Source organism: Rhincodon typus, chromosome 9 (assembly GCF_021869965.1).
Source record: "Rhincodon typus isolate 14 chromosome 9, sRhiTyp1.1, whole genome shotgun sequence".
Classification (NCBI taxonomy): Eukaryota; Metazoa; Chordata; class Chondrichthyes; order Orectolobiformes; family Rhincodontidae; genus Rhincodon; species Rhincodon typus.
The window spans coordinates 18,918,985-18,938,873 of NC_063340.1; the positions used below are offsets into that span (position 1 = coordinate 18,918,985).

The following is a 19,889-nucleotide window of genomic DNA, read 5'->3' on the forward strand; positions in this document are numbered from 1 at the left end:
GATCATGATATTTAGGACAGGTTGTTGCAAAGGAATGGAGTGGTGGGGTGGTGAATAGGATGTGACATACTAATTCATGTCACTATCTTAAATTCCATAAAGAGCAAGCATTGGCCAAGGATTAAGCCATTCTTCTCAGAATAACACACAGATCAATAGGAGGAAAAAAAGTGAAATCAACAATTTAAACATGACCATCCGATCAAAACTTTTCAATTTTTATTTTAAACTGTCTCCAAAGATCACTGAATTAGAAATATTATCAATATCAAAGTATACAAACAACACTTACTGAAACGTTAAAATCAACTAGCAACTATGACAATGTATACTTTAAATGGCAAATCCGTGCGGTAAACAAGATCTGGATGCTTATTCTCTTTGAACGACGTCTTTCTTATTTACAGGTGTATGCATGGTTGCGAAATTAGCCAAGACATGCTTTAATACACAGCTAAATTATCTAAATATTAAATTACATTCAGACCTTTTCCTCCAACAGAATAAGTTTATCATTTTTCAAATGTCCTTTGCCGTCCTAGAGGAAAGCTGACTCAACGTTCAAATACATGTGACACCTCCGATCAGGTCTGTTTCAGTGTCTTTGGTTATGTTTGATGTTATGGTACTACAATTCTAACGCGAAAAACAAAAAGTTTTATTTATAGGACATTGATCCTTTAATGTTTCATCTGATTTGAAAGGCATATTTCTACCTCTCATTATAACCACTGATTTCTCTGGTATATCTCGTGTAGTATAGTACTAGTCCGCGCACAGACGCATCAGTCTTACCTCCTATGACCAGTTCGCATTCCCGTCTTTGCGTCTATGTCGAGGTCGTTATCTCTTCCTTTACTATTTGCTGCTTTGTGGCTATGCTTCAAGCTTGGTGTAGATTGTACCGAGTCCTTTTGCAGGGTCGTGACGGTCGTGTCATGTTCTACTATCAGGGAATTATTCCTCTTTCGCATTACTAGAAGAGGAAAACGCGAACAGCCACCTCTATTTAGGAGAGATGAAAGGAAAAATAAAGAGCTGCAGGCGAAGCGCTGAAAGTGGAAATCAACTGCGTTAGCGCAGACTTCAATCTCCGAGGGTTTTGGTTTTTCGAAAGGCACCCGGTTTATTACATTGTTTGCAGCGACTCCCACAGCTTGGAATCAGCTGATCAGTCACAACCTCCAACCTCTCACCCGTTTGGAGGAAACACGCCTCCTATGTTTTAAGGAGTCAATGTATCAAATTAAGCATTCATTTTTCAGGCAAGCAGGCCGGAAAAAGTCACTAAATATTTGAGCTTCTGAGAGGAAGCTTTAAAAAGAATCTCCCAGCTGATTTCTGCGAACTGGCATTTTATGAAAATGTCAAAAATATACTGCATGAACCGTCTGGGAGCAAGTTGCAAGTCAATTGGGAGTGTAGTACGAGTATTCAATTAAAATGATGTGTAGCACAGACTTAATTACTCTAGTCTATCCTTGCTATCAAGAGGGTCCGTAAGTACAGGATGCCGCTTTAAGGTAATTTGCAAAATAACCAAAGAGCTTTTATTTTGTGCAAAGGTATGAACTGTAATTCACTGCCGATCAGGGTGGTGAAAATAGATACAATAGTAACTGTCAAAAAGATATCATCGGTTATTGAGAAAAGAAAAAAATATTGGCCATGTCGAAACAGCATATGACTCTGAATGTAATTTGCCATCACGCAGTTTCCTTGATTTCGGTTAGATGGAAGAATAATTACACTCCCATAATTTATCGTCTAAGTTATTATGAGAAAGATTTATTGATCAGTATGCGAGTTAAGTGCTGATACAAAAAGCAAGGTGCTAAAATTACAGATTAATAACTGAACAAATTTGAATTTAAATAGAAGCTTTCACAACCTGCATACATTATGAAGTGCTTGCAGACAAGGTACTTTTGAACAGCAGTCACTGTTGAAATGGAGGAAATATGTAGCTAATCTGTGCACAGCAAGGTCCCACAAGCATCAAATTATGCAAATGATCAGATTTCTCTGCATTAGTTGAGGGATAATTATTGGCTAGATAACCAGGTGAAGCAGCCTAGAACTCCAGCTTAATTTTACACATTTACAAGATTTATTTACACCAATACATATTACAAACATACATCCCAAATGTAATCAACCATAATTTCTGTTCCACCCCATTATCGTAGAAAGCCAAATCAACCCCCAGTTTATGCCCATCACCTGGATACAATTTCTATAGCCAATTATGATACAATTAACTCAAAGTATCAAGGGAATACTTTGAAAGCCTTTGAGAAGGATAGAGTGGAGCGTATTAGTTCCCCCTCCAATCCTATTTCAATTGAATCCCCTCCCTCTCATCCTAACCTCCCTGTTTTTGTTATTGCTGCTTGTTAATTGTTTACTTTGTCAAATGGTTGATTTCATGGTGGTTATATTAAAAGAAAACCCACGTTTTTTTGTAATAGTGCCAATGGATCATTTACATTCACCTGAGAAGGCAGGTGTTCTATTGGAAAGACCGATTTTCCTTGGATTATTGAAAGTAAAGTTGCATTTACGCTCAACATAAATCTGACCATTGTTTATGTATTGTGGACTTGTTTGCTACCGGGTAAGCTCTAATCTGCTACGTCACTCTCGACAACTGACTGAGTAAAAGCTGTGCTTAAAAATACATTCAAAATCCTTTTATAGAGATGTACCAAAACAAATTCATTTATAAATTGTACTTCTCGATTATATTATGAAATTCAAAATGATGATTGCCAGACCAATTAAAAATGAACTGAACGATAGGATTGAAAGTTTTTTTGTTTCTTCGCAGCTATGTCAGGCGAACCAAATTTAATAGTGTACACTAGCTCCTCGAATGACTTTAACATGGGGAAGTCTGTTGTCTATGGCTACCATATGGTCTGACTAGAAAACTCTCCCATTCTTACAGTTTGCCTTAAGCATATCAAAAGGATTCACATATTAATAACTACTGTATCTTGTTTTCCCAGGTAATGACATACTTTCATGGACGTCAAGTCTTAAGGTGGGAATTGAACCCACAACTTCTAGCTCAGAGGTAAGGACACTACCAATATGTAACAAGATCTCTTCAAGCCAGTATCATCTAGGAAGTTAAGTGGAAAGAAATGTTTCTTAGAAATAATGTGTTTGAAGTGACCTTTTGCATGCCAGAAGGTAATGTACATTCTCATCAGTATGAGAAAGTATAGAGCAGCGTTTGAATAGAATGCCAAACCCCTGTTGAAAGATCTTAAAATTTAAGAGATTTCCTGCTTTTAAAAAAAGTGAACAAAACATTCCATTCATCAGTTTATCCGATACTATCCTGTCAAGCAATCAGTAGCCGAAATGTAATGCCTTAGAACATGATTTCATCTCCTTTACCTGCTGCTTATTGATGTGGAGATCTCCATCGATAAGTTGAGCTTTAAATTCCAGGTTGAATTAACCATCAAAAATACCTGTTTCTGCATGTGTGACATCATTCCTATTAAGCTCTCAGCTATGCCTATGTTACCTTAAGGCAGGATTCTTATTTCAGTTTCTCACTACAGAAACTCTAATTCCTCTTAATAATTCCAAATACTACAGATGCTTTAAATTTGAAATAAAAACAGAAAATAAAGAAAGTCAGCAGGCCTGGAAACATCTGTGGAAATAAATGAAATTTAACATTTCAGGCCCAAAGACTCTTCTTCAGAACTCAGAAGTTCTGAGGAATGGTCACCAGACCCGAAACATTAACTCTGATTTTTTCTTCACAGATGCTGCCAGACCTACTGAGCTTTTCCAGCAACTTCTGTTTTTGTTCCTGATTTACAGCATCTTCAGTTCTTTGTTCTTCTTCAGAACAGTTTCTCTCTCTACCAATGCTGCTAGATCTGTTGAGTTTCTCCAGAATTTTCTGTTTATTTCTAATTCATCCTATTTTGCTCAAAATCCAACAAGACCTTTCATCCACTATTTTTGCCATTTCCACAAGTTTCCCATTATCTGACACTGACTGCAAATCTTCAACCATGACAGGAGCTATTATTGAGACAGCATTAGTTAGAATACTTAAACCACGTGATCACAATAAGTGAAACAAGTTATTTCTGGATGGTAACTTGTGACTGTGGGACCTAAAAAGGTTTAGCTAGGATAGGTCGGATAGCACCAATAAATCAGCTCATTGTCTCCTACAAGGTATAGGAGAGAAGTTTGGTGGATAGTAGTCAACTCAGAAAATCATGGGTATGGGTCTGAAGACCTCTTTCCAATCCTGAACATATTAATCATAAACCTATGTACACAAGTGTGTCAGCAGAGTGTAATAAGTGCTAACTTGGGAATTAATTGCATAAGGGAAAACAGATGTTGCTTTTTCACTTTTTTTTTTCCCCCAGAAGCTGGTGAGTGTTCAAGGTTTGCTGATGTTATTCCTGTAAAAGCGGATAGTAGGTTAAACCGATACCATGGAGACTGATGCATTGCATTAGATTTATAGCTTAACTAGCTATACTACTAGATATGTCCCTGGATTACTTACTGAAGACAAATTTGGCACAGAGTTACTAAGTTTAAGAGCATTGAATTGGCTCAAAGATTAATGTAGAAGGAATACATTTAAATTTGAAGAGAGTTGGTGTCAGTGCTGGACAAAAAGGGAGCAGTACTGTACAGACAAGCCTTCTCTTCAGCTACACTGGGCCAACATCTTGCTAAATTATACAAGAAGGACTGTAGAGTAGGTTTTCAGCTAAAAAGGACAGTTGGGAGGGGTGGGGAAAATAGGGTTTACATGAAGGGAAATTTAGAAAGTTATGGAGGAAGTAAAATAAGGCAATACTACAGAGATTGGGATAATTATTAAACACTGACAGGAGGGGACAGGGCATACAGGCATTGTTAGTACACTAACAGATGAGGAAAAGGGAAAAAATGGTAAAAAGGCAGAATGAATGACTAACTGAATGCGCACAGCATTTGTGAAATGGACGAATTAAAAGCACATCCCAGACGAGCCCTCATTACTTGCCTTCATTTTGGGTGGCACAGTGGTTAACACTGCTGCCTCATAGCGCCAGGTACCCGAGTTCGATTCCACCCTCGGGTGACTGTCTATGCGGAGTTTGCACATTCTCCCCGTGTCTGCGTGGGTTTCCTCCCACAGTCCAAAGATGTGCAGGTTAGGTGGATTGGTCATGCTAAATTGCCCGTAATGTCCAGGGGTGTGTAAATTAGGTGGATTAGATATGGGAAATGAAGGGTTAGGAGGATGGGTCTGGGTGGGATGCTCCTTCCTTCGAAAGGACGGTATGGACCTGTTTCCACGCTGTAGGGATTTTTCTATGAAGTAGAAACAAATGGAACATGATGGGTTGCCAGTGGCGGAAGAAAGGGGTAGTTAGAGCGCAAGGCTCTCCTCGAGTTCGCCAGTTGGGTCTCGCGCTGAGGGAGCCGTTTGACTGAGACGCTCGAGCCGGAAGGGAAAAGCAAAATCAAACGGTGAATCTGTTGTACGGGAGGGAGGCATAAACGAAGAGGGAACTACACATTTTTTAAAAAAAAAAAAAAATCAGTTGACCACACGTACCTTTTGTAGGAACATTGAGTAGATATTGTTCGCTGTTTATACTTTACAGTGAAGCTGTTTTTCTCCTGGGGGAAGTGACGGAGGTGACTGCCAGCTCTTCACCTTCCTGATTGGCCCCGACGACACCGCGGTCTTTGGTCGGTTTTGGCGGGGGTTTGGATGGAAGATTTTTGCTCCATGTTTTACAGCTCATCGGTTTTTGTTTGTAGAGGTTTATATACAATACTGTTTGCTCCTTCCCGGAATAATGTTTTGTGAAAAAGCCATAGAGTTAATCCGAGAGCTCCAACGAGCTGCGGACGGTCAATTGCCCGCTTTTAATGTGAGTAATGTAGTATTTTCCAAATAAATCTTTAAAATATTAAAAGTGAAACACTAATCTATCTCCGAAGAAATGTTATTGGGCTGGAGACTTTAACTTTGTTTTTCTGTCTAGGGATGCTGCCGGATCTGCCGAGTTTCTCGAGTGCTTTCTGTTGTTTTTAATACCCAATCCTTTTTACTATTGTTTAATCGTGCAATAACCAAGGACGGGACAAATAATGATGTTGAACAATAAAACCGCGATTGAATTGGTAGTGAGGGAGAAGGTTATAGGTTCGAGAGTGGTCAAGTGGACAGATTTTTTGTTTGGTGTGGGGAAGAATCAATGCGAGGAAATCTGTCGGAATGCAGTTGGGCAAGACCAAACGAGGCAACGGACTGCGCAGTAAATAGTGGGATATTATGAATTATAGAGGACCAAAGGAGACTTGGCGTGCTTGCCTCGATCCCTGAAAGAAGAAGGACGGGTTTCATAAAGCATATAGTGGTATGTCATTCCAATAGGATTTCAGATCCATATTGTTTTCATGTCCATGTATATCTACAGTACAGTGCCACGTAGAATCATAGAATCCCTACAGTGTGGAACCAGGCCGTTCAGCCCATCAAGTCTACCCCAACCCTCCGAAAAGCATCCCACTCGGATCCACATCCTTGCCCTAATCCCACAACCCTGCGTTTCCCACGGCCAATCGACCTAACCTGCACATCTTTGGACTGTGGGAGAAAGCCAGAGCAACCTGAGGAACCTCTCTCATTCACGGGGAGAATGTGCAAACTCCGTACAGACAGTTGCCCAAGGCTGGAATCGAACCCAGATCCCTGGTGCTGTGAGGCAATGGTGCTAATCACCGTGCCACCCAGTAATGATAGAGAAGATTTCACAGAAACCTCAACTCTGGTGGGAGTCATACCCACAACCGTTGAACAGCACATTTCACCGTTGTCTTGGGAGTCCAGCAGGCTCTCCACTGCGCCACAGAGCTGCATCTCTCACAATCTAAATCATATATGAACACCAAGCTTGTACTAGGAGGAACCTGCTTTCTTTAGCATAGCTATAACTAGGGAACACAGATGCCAAGTAATTGGCAGAAGGATTGGAGGGGAGTTGAGTTTTTTGAATTCAGAGTATTTGGAACCGTGAGGGGATCTGCAAGTCTGCCTGAAAGGGGAAGGAAAGGTTAATAGCTTCAATAAATTTTGGAAGCAGTTGGATACCTACTTGAGTTTCCATTATCTACAAGGCTATAGAACAAGGGTACTTGTTAAGGGAAAAAATGTTTCTTTCATTTGGGCCATGGACATACTTGGAAAGCTTTCCCAGATATCTGCACCCTTTGAATCTTAGAACATATCTAAAATAAGAAAAATGATTATACCATGAATGATAATGACTAAGGATGCAGCAGAGAAAGAGACCTGGGGTCATAATATGTCTAAAACACTACAGCACAGCAATGAATTAGGTAATTCAAAGCCTGAGTTACAAAAGTAAAACAATAGGAGCATGTTCTATTCACATCTGCCTTAGATATTTTGTGGTATGATCATTCATATAAGTGGCCCAAAGATCCTTGTGTTCCTGTTAATGTTGATAAATATCTAATTGTACTGTATATCAACACGAAGGGTGTAAAATTCAGATCCCTTGTGGAACAAAGATGTTAGCTAGTTCCCATCACATCATTTTCCAGTTTTCTTTTTATAGCTTTGCTGAGAAATTCTTACAGTCAAATCTTCTAAGTTGTTTTATTCCAGTCTGCTCAATCTCCCTTCCCCTCAGAGTCAAAAGAAAGAATAAATCACGCGCTAAGAATAGAAGTAGGCCATTCAGCCCATTGAGTCTGTTCTGTCATTTAATGAAATCTTGGCTGATCTGATAATCCTTCACTCCACTTTCCTGCCTTTTCCTCATAACTCATGATTCATTTACGAATTAAATATCTATCTCTGCCTTAACGACTCAATGACCCTGCCTCCCCAGCCTTTTGTGGTAAACAACTGTGAACATTCTCCACTTCTGAGAGAAGAAATTCCTCCTTATCTGCCCTAAATGGTCAACCTATTATTCTGAAATTATGCCCTTTGACCCTAGACTCTCCCACAAGGGGAAACAACTTTTCCACATCTACTCTGTCAAGTCATTTAGGAATTTTGTATGTTTCAATAAGGTTGTCTCTCATTCTTCTATATTCTAATGAGAACCAGCCCAATCCTTCCATACCTCTGAACTGCCTCTAATGCCAGTATATCCTTCCTGTTCACAGTATTCCAGCTGTGGTCTGACTAGTACTTTGTATAGTTGTAGGAAAACCTCTTTACTTTCATTCTCCATTTCGTTTGAAATAAAAGCCAATATTTCATTTGCCTTCCCATTACCTACTGAACTTGGATGCTTGTTTTTTGTGATTCATGGACAAGGACTACTAATTTCTTCTGTTCCATAGTTTTTTGCAGTCTTTCTGCATTTAAATAATATTCAGCTCCTCTATTCTTCCTGCCAAAGTACATGACTTCACATTTCCATATTATAATTCATCTGTCAAGTTTTTCCCATTTGCTTAACTTGTCCACATCCCTCTGCAGACTGCCATCTTCACTGCTTGCCCACCTATTTTTGTGTCAGAACTTGATTACAGTGCATTCACTTTCTTCATCCTTAATATATATTGTAAATAATTGTGGCCTCCAGCAATTGTAGCACACCACTGGTAACAGGTTGCCATTCTGAAAATGCCCCTATATCTGAACTCTATCTACTATTAGCCAGTCCTCTATCCATGCTAATATACTACCTCCAGTACCATGGTCTCTTGTCTTATTAAGTAGCCTAGCATGTGGCACCTTTATTTTGTCCCTTCCAAAATCCAATTATATTCATAGAATCCCTACAGTGTAGAAGCAAGCCATTCGACCCATCAAATCCACACTGACCCTCCGAAGAGCATCCCACCCAGATCCACACCTCCACTCCCCAAAATCCCTGTAACCCTGCATATCCCATGGCTAACCCACCTAGCCTGCACACTATGGGCAATTTAGCATGGCTAATACACCTAACCAACACATCTTTGGATTGTGGAAGGAAACCAGAGCACCTGGAGGAAACCCACGCTGACCCTGAGAGAATGTGCAAACTCCACGAAGACAGTCACCCAAGGGTGGAATCGAGCCTGGGTCCCTGGTGCTGTGAGATGTCAGGGCTAACCACTGAGCCACCTCACCATTGCCATGGATATTACATCCTCAGTTTCCCTTTTATCTATCTTGCTTGTTACCTCCTCAAAGAATTCTAGTTGATTTGTCAAGCATGATATCCTCTTCATGAAGCCATGCTGACTCTGCTTGTTCGAATTACGCACTTCTAAATGCTCTGCTGTTACATCCTTCATAATAGACATTAACATTTCCCCAATAACAGACATAAAGCTAACTGGCCTATAGTTACCTGTTTGGTGTTACATTAGAAGTTTGCCAATCCTCAGATTCTGGGAAAATTACTACCAGTGCATCTACTGTCTCTGTAAGTACTTCCTTTCGAATCCTAGGATGCATACCATCTGGTTCACAGGCAGCTCAATAGTTATGATTGCTGCCTCATAGCACCAGGGATCTGGGTTTGATTCCAGCCTTGGATGACAGTGTGGACTTTGCATGTTCTCCCCATATCTGCTTAGGTTTCTTTTGGATGCTCTGATTTCCTCCCACAGTCCAAAGAAATGTAGGTTAGGTGGATTGATCATGCAAAATTGTCTGTGGTGTGCAAGCCACATGGATTAGCCATGGTAAAGGTAAGGTTATGAAGGGTAGATGCTGGGTCTGGGTGGGATGCTGTTCAGAGGGTCAGTGCTGACTGCCCGAATGGTGGCTTTCTGCAACATAGGGATTCTGACTTATCGGTTTTTAGCCTCACTAGCTTCCCCAGTGCTTTTCTTCTAGTGTTGGTTATTGTTTTTTCTTCCTTTCTTCCTTTTGTCTCTTGACTATTTAGTAATTTTGGGTGCTATCAGGGTCTTCTACTCTAAAGAGACATGCAAAGTATTTCTTCAACTCCTCTGCCATTTCCTGGTTCCCCATTACTATTTCCCCAGCCTCATTCTGTAAGGGGCCAACTACTTGCCTCTTAAGTTAGTGTTCTGATATTCAAATATCCTGGGATACACTCTTGTAGTTGCTTGCTTAAATCTTGATTACACCCAGGCATGGTATTATTTTCTTTGTAATTTTTTATCCCTGAAAGCAAAGTGTCATGTGTGTTTACATGAACAGAGTTTTTCTTGCCACGTTGTTTATGAAGAATTGTTGATCATTTAGGACAGGATAACAAATTGCTGTCTGATATGGCTGGGATCTGACAGTTGACCTTCATTGTAGCAGTTTGTCAAAGGTTTAACTGTAGCATTCCACCAGCTGGCCTTAATATACTATTTCAATGCCTGCAACCTCTACCATTCTTCTAAAATTTTCAAATTCACTTGTTTAAAGCATACTTTTCAATTTGCATGATAGAAAATGATCTGAAGTATAACTTGAAATAAGTCATCTCAAGCTACTTCATGCTTTGGTGAGACCCCGCAGGAGTAATGTCCAGTCCTTGCTATCTACAAATAACTGCCACATCAAAGTACTGGATAATCTTCAAAGAAGAGTGTTGCAGATTCCTCGTGTCAAGTAACTGATGTGTAATGAAAGTTATGAGAAATGTGGGTTTTTCCACCTTGAAAAGATACAACTTAGAAGTAGCGTTAGAACAATGTGTGCATGTGTATCATAATATTTTATGTTTCCATAATTCTCTTGTGCAATCTTTACTTCCTGTTTCCATATTTTTGCCACAATTCTGCAGTTTTGAAATGGTAATTTTTCCAAGTTTTTTTTATTTTTGTTGTAATGGAAACTATTGACACAAAATTGTTTTTCTAGCTGCTGCATCCTTTTTTATTGCTGAAAAGACACATTTTGCCAAAGCTTTATGTCTTCCTCTCACCAGATGGTTTACAAGAATAGAAATATCAAGAGAAAATAACATTGTATGAGCAGAGAGTGCCAATAGCCTTGCAACTGGACTCTGATCGATAGGGGCATTGTCATGGAGAATACTCCAATTAATGTTTGGCAGTTAAGTGCTGGGCTTTGTTCAAATTTGAAAACAGTTATGTAGATTCAGATTGGTCAGGGACTAGCTTTGAGAAATAAGCAGAGAATGGCTGTTACATATTTTGAGTTGAAACAGGTGCATTGTATTTAGAATTGTCATTTGGGCTCTCTGGGCCATGAGGTCCATGTTCAAATCCCACCTGAGGTATGTAATAATATCTCTGAATGGATGGAGTTTTTTTAAAAATCTGTCAGTTGGGCTGGCAGTATGATGCACTTTCTTATACTGGATACTTAAAGGTAAAGTTGCTATAGCCCTGCCGGCCCTTAGGGCAGCTATCTTATTACAGAGAGATGATTGGTGGTTAAATCTGAGGGTAAGGGAATGGATTGAGAAGGAGAGGGCTTCATGGTAATCTCATCTGGTGTGGGAATTATACTCACTTCTCGCATTGCTCTGTATCGCAACCCAGCTGTCCAGCCAACTGAGCTAACTGATCAAAATAGTGGATGGTAGAGAATCATGGCTGTAAGAGCTGCTTTTTTTTTTGAAGTGTTTTTAGTGCTGGAGCTAATTTCCTTGATTTCTTGGAGCAGTAATTATTTCTTTTATAAGTTTTTGCTTTGTTTTTGGAATTTAAAAATAAAATCAAAAACAATACTTTAAACAGGAGGAAAGAGAGAGCTGGAGTTTCAGGAGAGACTGTGGGAGGTTGGAGAATGGCTCTAGAGTGCATCAAAACCAAGAAGTGAACTTTCACAGCTGACTGACTGTGAAAGTTCAAGCATCTCTGGAAATCGAACAGTGAAATTTCACAGCTGACCTTGGAGAGACCTCATTTTCAGGACTATTCACAGCTAACTGTCAGATTTTCAGAGCCTGAAGCAGCTAAGTGTTTGTTTTTTCGAATTTATAAAAATTAAATCTTAGTTTTTTTTTAATCTATAACAGTGAGTAGAGTGAAGTTTTTGTTTTGAGATCTATTTCCTGATTTAATTTTTTAAATATAAAACATAAGAATTAAGTTATCCTAGAGAAGTGTTCTTAGAGCAGTATGACTGTGATATTTTCTGGGCCTATAGTTTAGGGTACAGAGGTGGTCTTGAGTGATGCGCTCTTCTGTCAGATGTGGGGAATTAGGGAGAATTTCATTGTTGCTGATGATTATATCTGCAAAAACTGTGCTAGGTTGCGAAACCTATCAGATCGCATGGATAGGTTGGAGCAGCATTCAGGGGCAATGAGGAATTTACTGCAGCCAGGCGTTTGATGGATGGGAGTTTCAGGAAGGTAGAAAAACTGTAGATATGACTGGGTAGATGGGTTACCTCTAGGAGTGGTAGGCAGGTAGTGCAGGAGTCTCCTGTGGCTACCCCTATCTCAAATAAGTATGTTGATTTGGAAAATGTAGAGGGTGGATAGACACTCAGGGAATGTAGCAGGGTACTGGTACTGGTACTGAGACCGGCTGTACTGTAATGACAGGTTCCAAGCAATCGGTGGTGATAAGGGACTCTCTAGTCGAAGGCACAGATGGACATTTCTGTAGCTGATAGCGAGACATCAGGATGCTGTGTTGCCTCCCTGGTGCCAGGGTCAAGGGAGTCTCCGAGACAGTGCAGAATATTCTCAAAGGGGAAAGTGATCAGCAGGAGGTTGTTGTGTGCATTGGTATCAACAACATAGGAACAGAAAAGGACAAGTTTCTGAAGAGAGAATATAGGAAATTAGGCAGGCGGTTAAAAAGTAGGTCCTCGAGGGTAGTAATATCTGGATCACTCACAGTGCCATGTGCTAGTGAGGTAGGAATAGGAGGATAGAGCAAATGAATGCGTGGTTGAGCAGCTGGTGCAGGGAGCAGGGGTTTGCATTTTTGGATCATTGGGAAGAGAAGCATTTCAGATAATCCAGGCAGGCAAGAGCAAGACAACAAACAAGGTAAAATTACTAAATTAAACTGCATTTATTTCAATGCAATAGGTCTAACAGGTAAGACAGATGAACCCAAGTCATGGTTGGGAACATGGGACTGGGATGTCATAGTTATTGCAGAAACATGGCTTGGGGAAGGGCAGTACTGGCAGCTTAATGCTCCAGGGTATGGACTCTATAGGAAGGATAGACAGGGCGGGCAAGAAAGGAGGCGGCATGGCATTTTTGGTTAGGGATAACATTAAAGCTGTACTTAGGGAGGAATTTCTGGGAGTATGTCCAGTGGATGGAACTGAAGAATAAGAAAGGGATAAACACCTTTATTGGGAATGTATTAAATAGTCAGTGGGAAATTGAGAAGCAAATTTAGAAGTAGATCTCAAGATATCTGTAAGAATGATAGGATTGTAATAGTAGAGCATTTTAACCTAAACATAGACTGGGACTGTCATAGTGTAAAGGGCTTGATTGAAGAGGAATTTAAGTGTATACACAAATTTTATTCAGTATGTGGATGTAAAACCTGACCTTCTCTTGGGAAATAAGGCAGGGCAAGTGACTGAGGTGTCAGCGGGAGAGCACTTTGGGCACAACAATCATAATTATTTTAAAACTAATAGCATTTATGGAAAGGGATAGATTAGGCAAGAGCTTTCAAAAGTTGATTAGAGGCTATTCACAAGTAAAGGGACAGTTGGAAAGTGGGATGCCTTCAAAAATGTGATAACGAGAATCCAGCGACAGTATGTTCTTGTTATTGTGAAGGGCAAGGCTGGTAGGTGTAGGGAATGCTGGGTGATGAGAAATTGAGGCTCTGATCAAGAAAAAGGAGGCAAATGGTAGGTATAATCAGTTAGGATTGAGTGAATCCCTGAAGGGGAATAAAGGCAATTTGAGTATACTCACCAGAAATCAGGAAGGTAAGAATGGGACATGAGATAGCTTTGACGAATAGGATTAAGAAAAATCCAAAGAGATTCTACAGATACATTAAGGGCAAAAGAGTAACAAGGAAGAGATTAGGGTCCCTTAAAGATCAACAAGGCCATCTATGTGTGGAACAGCAGGAGATGGGTGAGATACTAAACAAGTATTTTGTGTCTGTATTTACCGTGGGAAAGAATATGGAAGCTAGAGAATTTGGAGAAGTAAGAAGTGATCTCTTAAAGTGTCTGTATTACAGAGGAGGAGGTGCTGAATGTCTTAAAGCATAAAGGTGAATAAATACCCAGGACTTAATCAGGTGTATCCTAGATCTCTGTGGGAAGCTAGGGAAGTGATTGCCGGTCCCCTTGCTGAGATATTTGTATCATCGAAAGCCACAGGTGAGGTGCTGGAAGACTGGAGACTGGCTAACGAGGAGCCACTTTTTAAGAGAGGTGGTATGGAAAAGCCAGGGAACTTTAGACCAGTGAGCCTGACGTCAGTGGTGGAGAGGATTCTGAGGGACAGGATTTACATGTATTTGGAAAGGCAAGGACGGTTTAGGGATAGTCAACATGGCTTTGCGTAGGAAATTGTGTCTCACTAACTTGAGTGTTTTGAAGATGCCAGAGGAGGTGGTGAAGGCATTGGAATGGGTACATGATTAGGAAGGGGTTAGAGGGATATAGGCCAAATGCTGACAAATGGGACTAGATCAGTTTTAAGATATCTGGTCGGTGTGGACGAGTTGGACCAAAGGGTCTGTTTCCAAGCTGTATAACTCTGACTCCATGAAGTGACAACGAAGATCGGAGGCAGAGTGGTAGCCGTTGTCTATATGGACTTCAGCAAGGCTTTCGACAAGGTTCCACATGGTAGACTGGTTAGTGACGTTAGATCCTACGGAATCCAGAGCGAGCCATTTGGACACAAATTGGCTTGAAGTTAGGAGACGGTGGTGGTGGTGGAGGGTTCCTTTTTGGAGTGGAAGGATCAGTGTTGGGTCTGTTGCTTTTTGTCACTGGATATAAATATAGGAGGAATGGTTAATAAGTTTGCAGATGACGCTAACTTGTTAGTGTAGTGGACAATGAAGAGGGTTATTTCAGAATACCACGGGACCTTGATCAGATGGGTCAAGGAGTAGCAGATGGAGTTTAAGTTAGATAAATGTGAAGTTTTGCATTTCGTAAGACAAAATGGGGAGGACTTAGGACCCTACCTTTAAGTCTGGGGTGTGTTACTGAACAAAGCCACCTTGTGGGTACAGGTTCGTAGTTCCTTGAAGATGGAGATGCACGTTGACAAAGTAGTGAAGAAGGCATATGGTATGCTCGCCTTTATTGGTCAGTACATTGAATATAAGAGTTGGGATGTCATGTTGCCTCTGCACAGGACGTTGGTTAGGCCACTTTTGGAATACAATGTTCAATTCTGGTCTCCCTGCTATAGAAAAGATGAAAGGGTGCAGAAAAGATTTACAAGGATGTTGCCAAGGTTAGAGATTACAAGGTGTAGAGCTGGATGAGCACAGCAGGCCAAGCAGCATCAGAGGAGCAGGAAAGCTGACGTTTTGGGCCTAGACCCTTCTTCAGAAAATCTCCAGCATCTGCAGTTCCTACTATCTCTGTTGCCAAGGTTAGATGGTTTGAGCTATATGGAGAGGCTGAATAGGCTGGAGCTATTTTCCCCGGAGCATCAGAGGCTGTGGGTTGACCTTATAGCGATTTATAATACCATGAAGGGCATGAACAGGGTGACTAGCCAAGGCCGTTGCTCCCAGGGGAGGGGGATCCAAAGCTAGAGGACTTTGTTTTAAGACGAGAGGGGAAAGATTTAAAAGGGACCTGAGGGGTATCTTTTTCACGCAGAGGGAGGTGCGTGTATGGAATGATCTGCCAGAAGAAGTGGTGAAGGCTGGTACAATTACAAGATTTGAAAGGCATCTGAATAGGAAGGGTTGAGAGGGATATGGGCCAAATGCTGGCAAATAAGACCAGATTAATTTAGGATATCTGGTCAGCATGGACGAGTTGGACCCAAGGGCCTGTTTCTGTGCTGTATGACTCAGTGACTCTATGACTTTCTGACTACACATATCAATACACTAGACCCTGTCCTTTGCATATCGAATGAATATGTACGTACCATGTGTCTGTGCCAACGCAGTAAAATAGGTGACTGCTTATTCATTGGTCATGGCATTGCACTGAGAAATCACAATCAACCTGCCTGGTTTAAAATTTAAAAGTCCTAGCAGTTAATGACAAACATCATTAATCTTTGCATTGTCCATGTCAATGCCTTTATCAACAAGTGTCTACTTGCCAACCATTCAGTACTAGCCTGTTATAAATTGCTGTTCTTTTGAATTAGTCTGACGAGTGCAAGACAAAGAATTTTGATTAAAAATTAGATCATTCCAAATGCCATAGCATTTGGATTTGTATCCCCCAACTCTTCTATCTTCCTGCAGAGGAACTTGTATACTTTTTACTGCCACCAAATCTATCTTTCATCTTCTGCTTACGTTTTAGTCTTCAAGTGTGCACTACCACTGGAGATTGATTGGCAAGATAGTAAATAGAATAGCCAGTTAGATCCATGAAATTATTTTCAAGTAACTTGCAACAATAGGGCAAGAATACAGTTTTCAACTGGTTTAAAATTTAAATAGGGTTGAAATGAGGATGTTCTTCACAAGTCAGTACAGATTAGTTGGGCTATTTACCCTATTTTTGTTCATTGTCCAGAAAGCTGAAGGCACCTCTTTTGTAAAGTTAGATAAATTATTTTTGGTTTTACTTTTATATCTGGAAGTTCATTTCTATGCATTTAGCATTCTGTATGTGAAGAATATTTTGATAGCAGTCCTAAATTTGCATTTTAGTCATTTGAACTTTACCTTTTCCCAAATTAACTTTAACGAAATTTCTGGCCTTGTATTTTAAAAACTGTCTATACCTCTACAAAATATCTTATTTGATCCCTACTCTGAAGTGCACTGAGACATTTTTTTTAAAAAAAATAGATTGTCTTTCTTTAAAGTTCAGAATTCTATCACTTGGAATAGAATAGTTAAATTTAACACCACAGAAAGAGTTCATTTAGCTCATTTTGTCTTTTACGGATTCCATAAAGAGCTACCCAGCTAGTCCCATTCTCCAGCCCTATCTCCGTAGCCCTCTAAATTCATCACTTTTTCAAACACATATCCAGCTGTCTTCTGAAACCGCCTGTAGAATCTGCCTCCGCCACTCTCCCAGATAGTGCGTTCCAAATCCTAACAACCGAGTAAAGAAGTTTCTCCTCATCTCACTCCTAACTCTTTTGCTGACAGTCTTGAAATTGTGACCCTCTAGTTACGACAAACTAACTAGCGGAAACAGAATATCTTTCTTTACCCTGTCAAAATTGTTCACAATTTTGAATACTTCCGTAAGGTCCCCTCTTAATCTTCTCTGCTCCAAGGAAAATAAACCCAAGTTCTCCAATCTTTCCTTGTATCTAAAATCTAAATTCTATTAAATCTCCTTTGCACTCTCTCCAGAGCTTTACCATCCTTCCTTAAATAAGATGCATAAGAAGCAAAAAACTTTATCTGCCATATACCTGAGGTAAAGATCTGCTGGCAAAGCTCAATAGTGAAGAGACCTAGATAGGTTAACGTTTTGTTCATTGAAGTAGTTCACTTGAACAGTTACCTGTCTGTTTCTTAGCATATGTTAACCTGGTGAATGTTTTCAGCATCTTCTGCTTGTCTTTATCTAGTTTGAGTCTTATACCTTGTCTAAACATGCTCACCTAAAATTCTGAGATAACAAGGTGTAGAGCTGGATGAACACAGCAGGCCAAGCAGCATCACAGGAGCAAGAAAGCTGACGTTTCGGGTCTGGTTACCCTTTTTCTGAAGAAGGGTCCAGACCCAAAACGTCAGCTTTCCTGCTCCCGTGATGCTGCTTTGGCCTGCTGTGTTCATCCAGCTCTACACCTTGTTATCTCAGATTCTCCAGCATCGGCAGTTCCCACTACACCTAAAATTCTGCTGCCCTGTACTGATTCACTCTTCATTCTCTGCACCCAAAATCCTCTGACCACATTGGCTCCTTTTAGGAATGAAACTTTTTTTTTTAAAAAGTGACAACACGGAGGCTTAAACTGTCCTCAAAATCTCAAACTTAAGTCAAGCAAAATCAGCCAGGATATCTAATGCTAGTTTGAATCCAGTGACCTCTGCTGGCAATTCCTCGTTGCCTTTAGGATGTAGACAGGATTGGGTTTGCTAGTGAATATCTTTGTAAAGCCTTCTAAATCTGAGCGTTGACACTTGGTCACTTGGATAACTTATAAGAGGCTACCTATTGCTTGTGGAGCTCCATCCCAATAAGAGTTCACTGTTTAAAGAAGATACAGGGAGAAAACTATTGTACTTCATAATAAATAAGTAAACTTTTCCAATTTAATGATCTTCTAGAACTTAGCTTTGTCAACAGTAAGGGTGGAATTGACCCATTTGTGATAGTGAACCAGTAGCCTGTTCTATACCTTGCTTAACTTGTGTATATTTGCTTATTGGGGTTGTCTGTAAAACAAGTTCCCTGTTAAAGTGAAATAATAAACTGACTTGATAACAATTTGAAAATGTGATTTAACACTGAAATATTTGAAGTAAGGGTGCAGAGGGAATATTAGTGAACAATATAATGTTAGGACTAGTGGTTGTGCTTCTAAACTAGTCATCCAGAAAATGAAGTTCAGTACCAACTTGATAATCTGAGAATTTTGTTGTATATATTTATGGCAAGCTAGATGGGTAAATGAGGGAGGCAGGAATAGAATAATAACTCTGAGAAGGTTAGGTGAAGTAGGGAAGGTAAAGGAGAAACACTGGTACAGACCATTTCAACCAAATGACCTATTCAGAAAATTCACCTTGCCTCATGTTCTTAAATTATGTTGCATCGGGTTAAAATATGTGAAATCAACTGTGTAGAAATCTCAAATTTATCAATGAAATCTGTTTCTTGCAGGAAGATGGTATCAGGCAAGTTCTTGAAGAGATGAAAGCTTTGTATGAACAGAACCAAACTGATGTGTAAGTTTTCTTTATAACTATTTCATATACTGATTTGCCTGTTGGAAAGTGGATTAACTTTTCAAACATGGCACCAAGGATAATGCATGAGAATTATAGAACAACTTTCTTTCTAAATATTCAACAGCCACTTTCAGGTCCCAACAAACTAGAACTTGTGTTTTTCTAGAAATCTATCCCAGCAGGGTTTGCATATTGCAAGTTACTTTGCAGTTTCATTAATATTACTAGATTGTCATGTGGTAAAAGCATTCTTCAATCTCCAAATTGGCAAAATGTCAACCAAGACCAGAACTTTCTTTGCAAGGAACAGAAACAGAACAGTAATGAGCAAATCTAATAAGGGGTTTAATAATTTTTATCAATGTCTAAAAAATGTCATCAACTGTTCAAGTGGTTAAACTAAGTCTTAAATAATACACAGCGATCATTCTCTTTTCCAAACACAAACTTTCTAACGCAGACGACCAGTGTGAACCTTCTTAAATCTATAGATTCTTCAATATCCTGATTTAAACCATAGACTCATTAATTGGACAACAGGCAATTAAGATTCATTGATACAGAAGGATCCATTTAGTGCTTTGGTACATATGAATTTCTATTAAACTGTCAATTACGTATGAACTAGTCAGCACAAACTTTGGATTCTGTGAGAAATAAAATCCACACTTTAAGAATGTTAATTTCTGATTCTTGTATAAATATCTAGACAAATAAGATCGTTCGTTGTTCGATAACTACTTTCTCATTTTAAAGGGGACAATAAATTGACTGTTCTAGGAACAGTTTTCTCTTTGGAACTCCAGTTTTTGTCAACAAAAGAACTAGATGGGGTTGCAAAAATTTGATCCCCTAAGCATCAGTACAAATCCTGGACCCTGCCTCCTTCAAACTACCACTGAAATAAA

General features: G+C 39.8%; 2 protein-coding genes and 1 long non-coding RNA gene across 6 annotated transcripts in view; 2 read left to right on the forward strand and 1 right to left on the reverse strand.

Annotated features, from left to right (window-relative positions):
- The window catches only part of LOC109914919 (abhydrolase domain containing 12, lysophospholipase), a 137,873-nt gene extending 132,149 nt beyond the window's left edge, over positions 1-5,724 (reverse strand). For 2 of the 4 annotated variants that reach the window (XM_048600671.1, XM_048600669.1), the window contains exons 1-2: positions 5,603-5,724; positions 796-1,005 (exon numbers count right to left, since the gene is read on the reverse strand). In XM_048600671.1, coding sequence (XP_048456628.1) covers positions 796-974 — 179 coding nt within the window. In that variant the 5' untranslated portion in view covers positions 975-1,005; positions 5,603-5,724. The other 2 variants (XM_048600670.1, XM_020514530.2) reach the window with 2 other exon arrangements.
- Positions 1,283-3,080, forward strand: LOC125483952. The gene is made up of 3 exons (XR_007262818.1): positions 1,283-1,523; positions 2,472-2,617; positions 3,012-3,080. It is a non-coding gene; the product is annotated as an uncharacterized LOC125483952 (long non-coding RNA).
- A 45-nt stretch (positions 5,725-5,769) lies between the features above and the next one.
- Positions 5,770-19,889, forward strand: part of gins1 (GINS complex subunit 1 (Psf1 homolog)) — a 28,562-nt gene continuing 14,442 nt past the window's right edge. The window contains exons 1-2 of the mRNA XM_048600930.1: positions 5,770-5,924; positions 18,914-18,978. Coding sequence (XP_048456887.1) covers positions 5,850-5,924; positions 18,914-18,978 — 140 coding nt within the window. The 5' untranslated portion in view covers positions 5,770-5,849. The remainder of the gene's footprint in view (positions 5,925-18,913; positions 18,979-19,889) is intronic.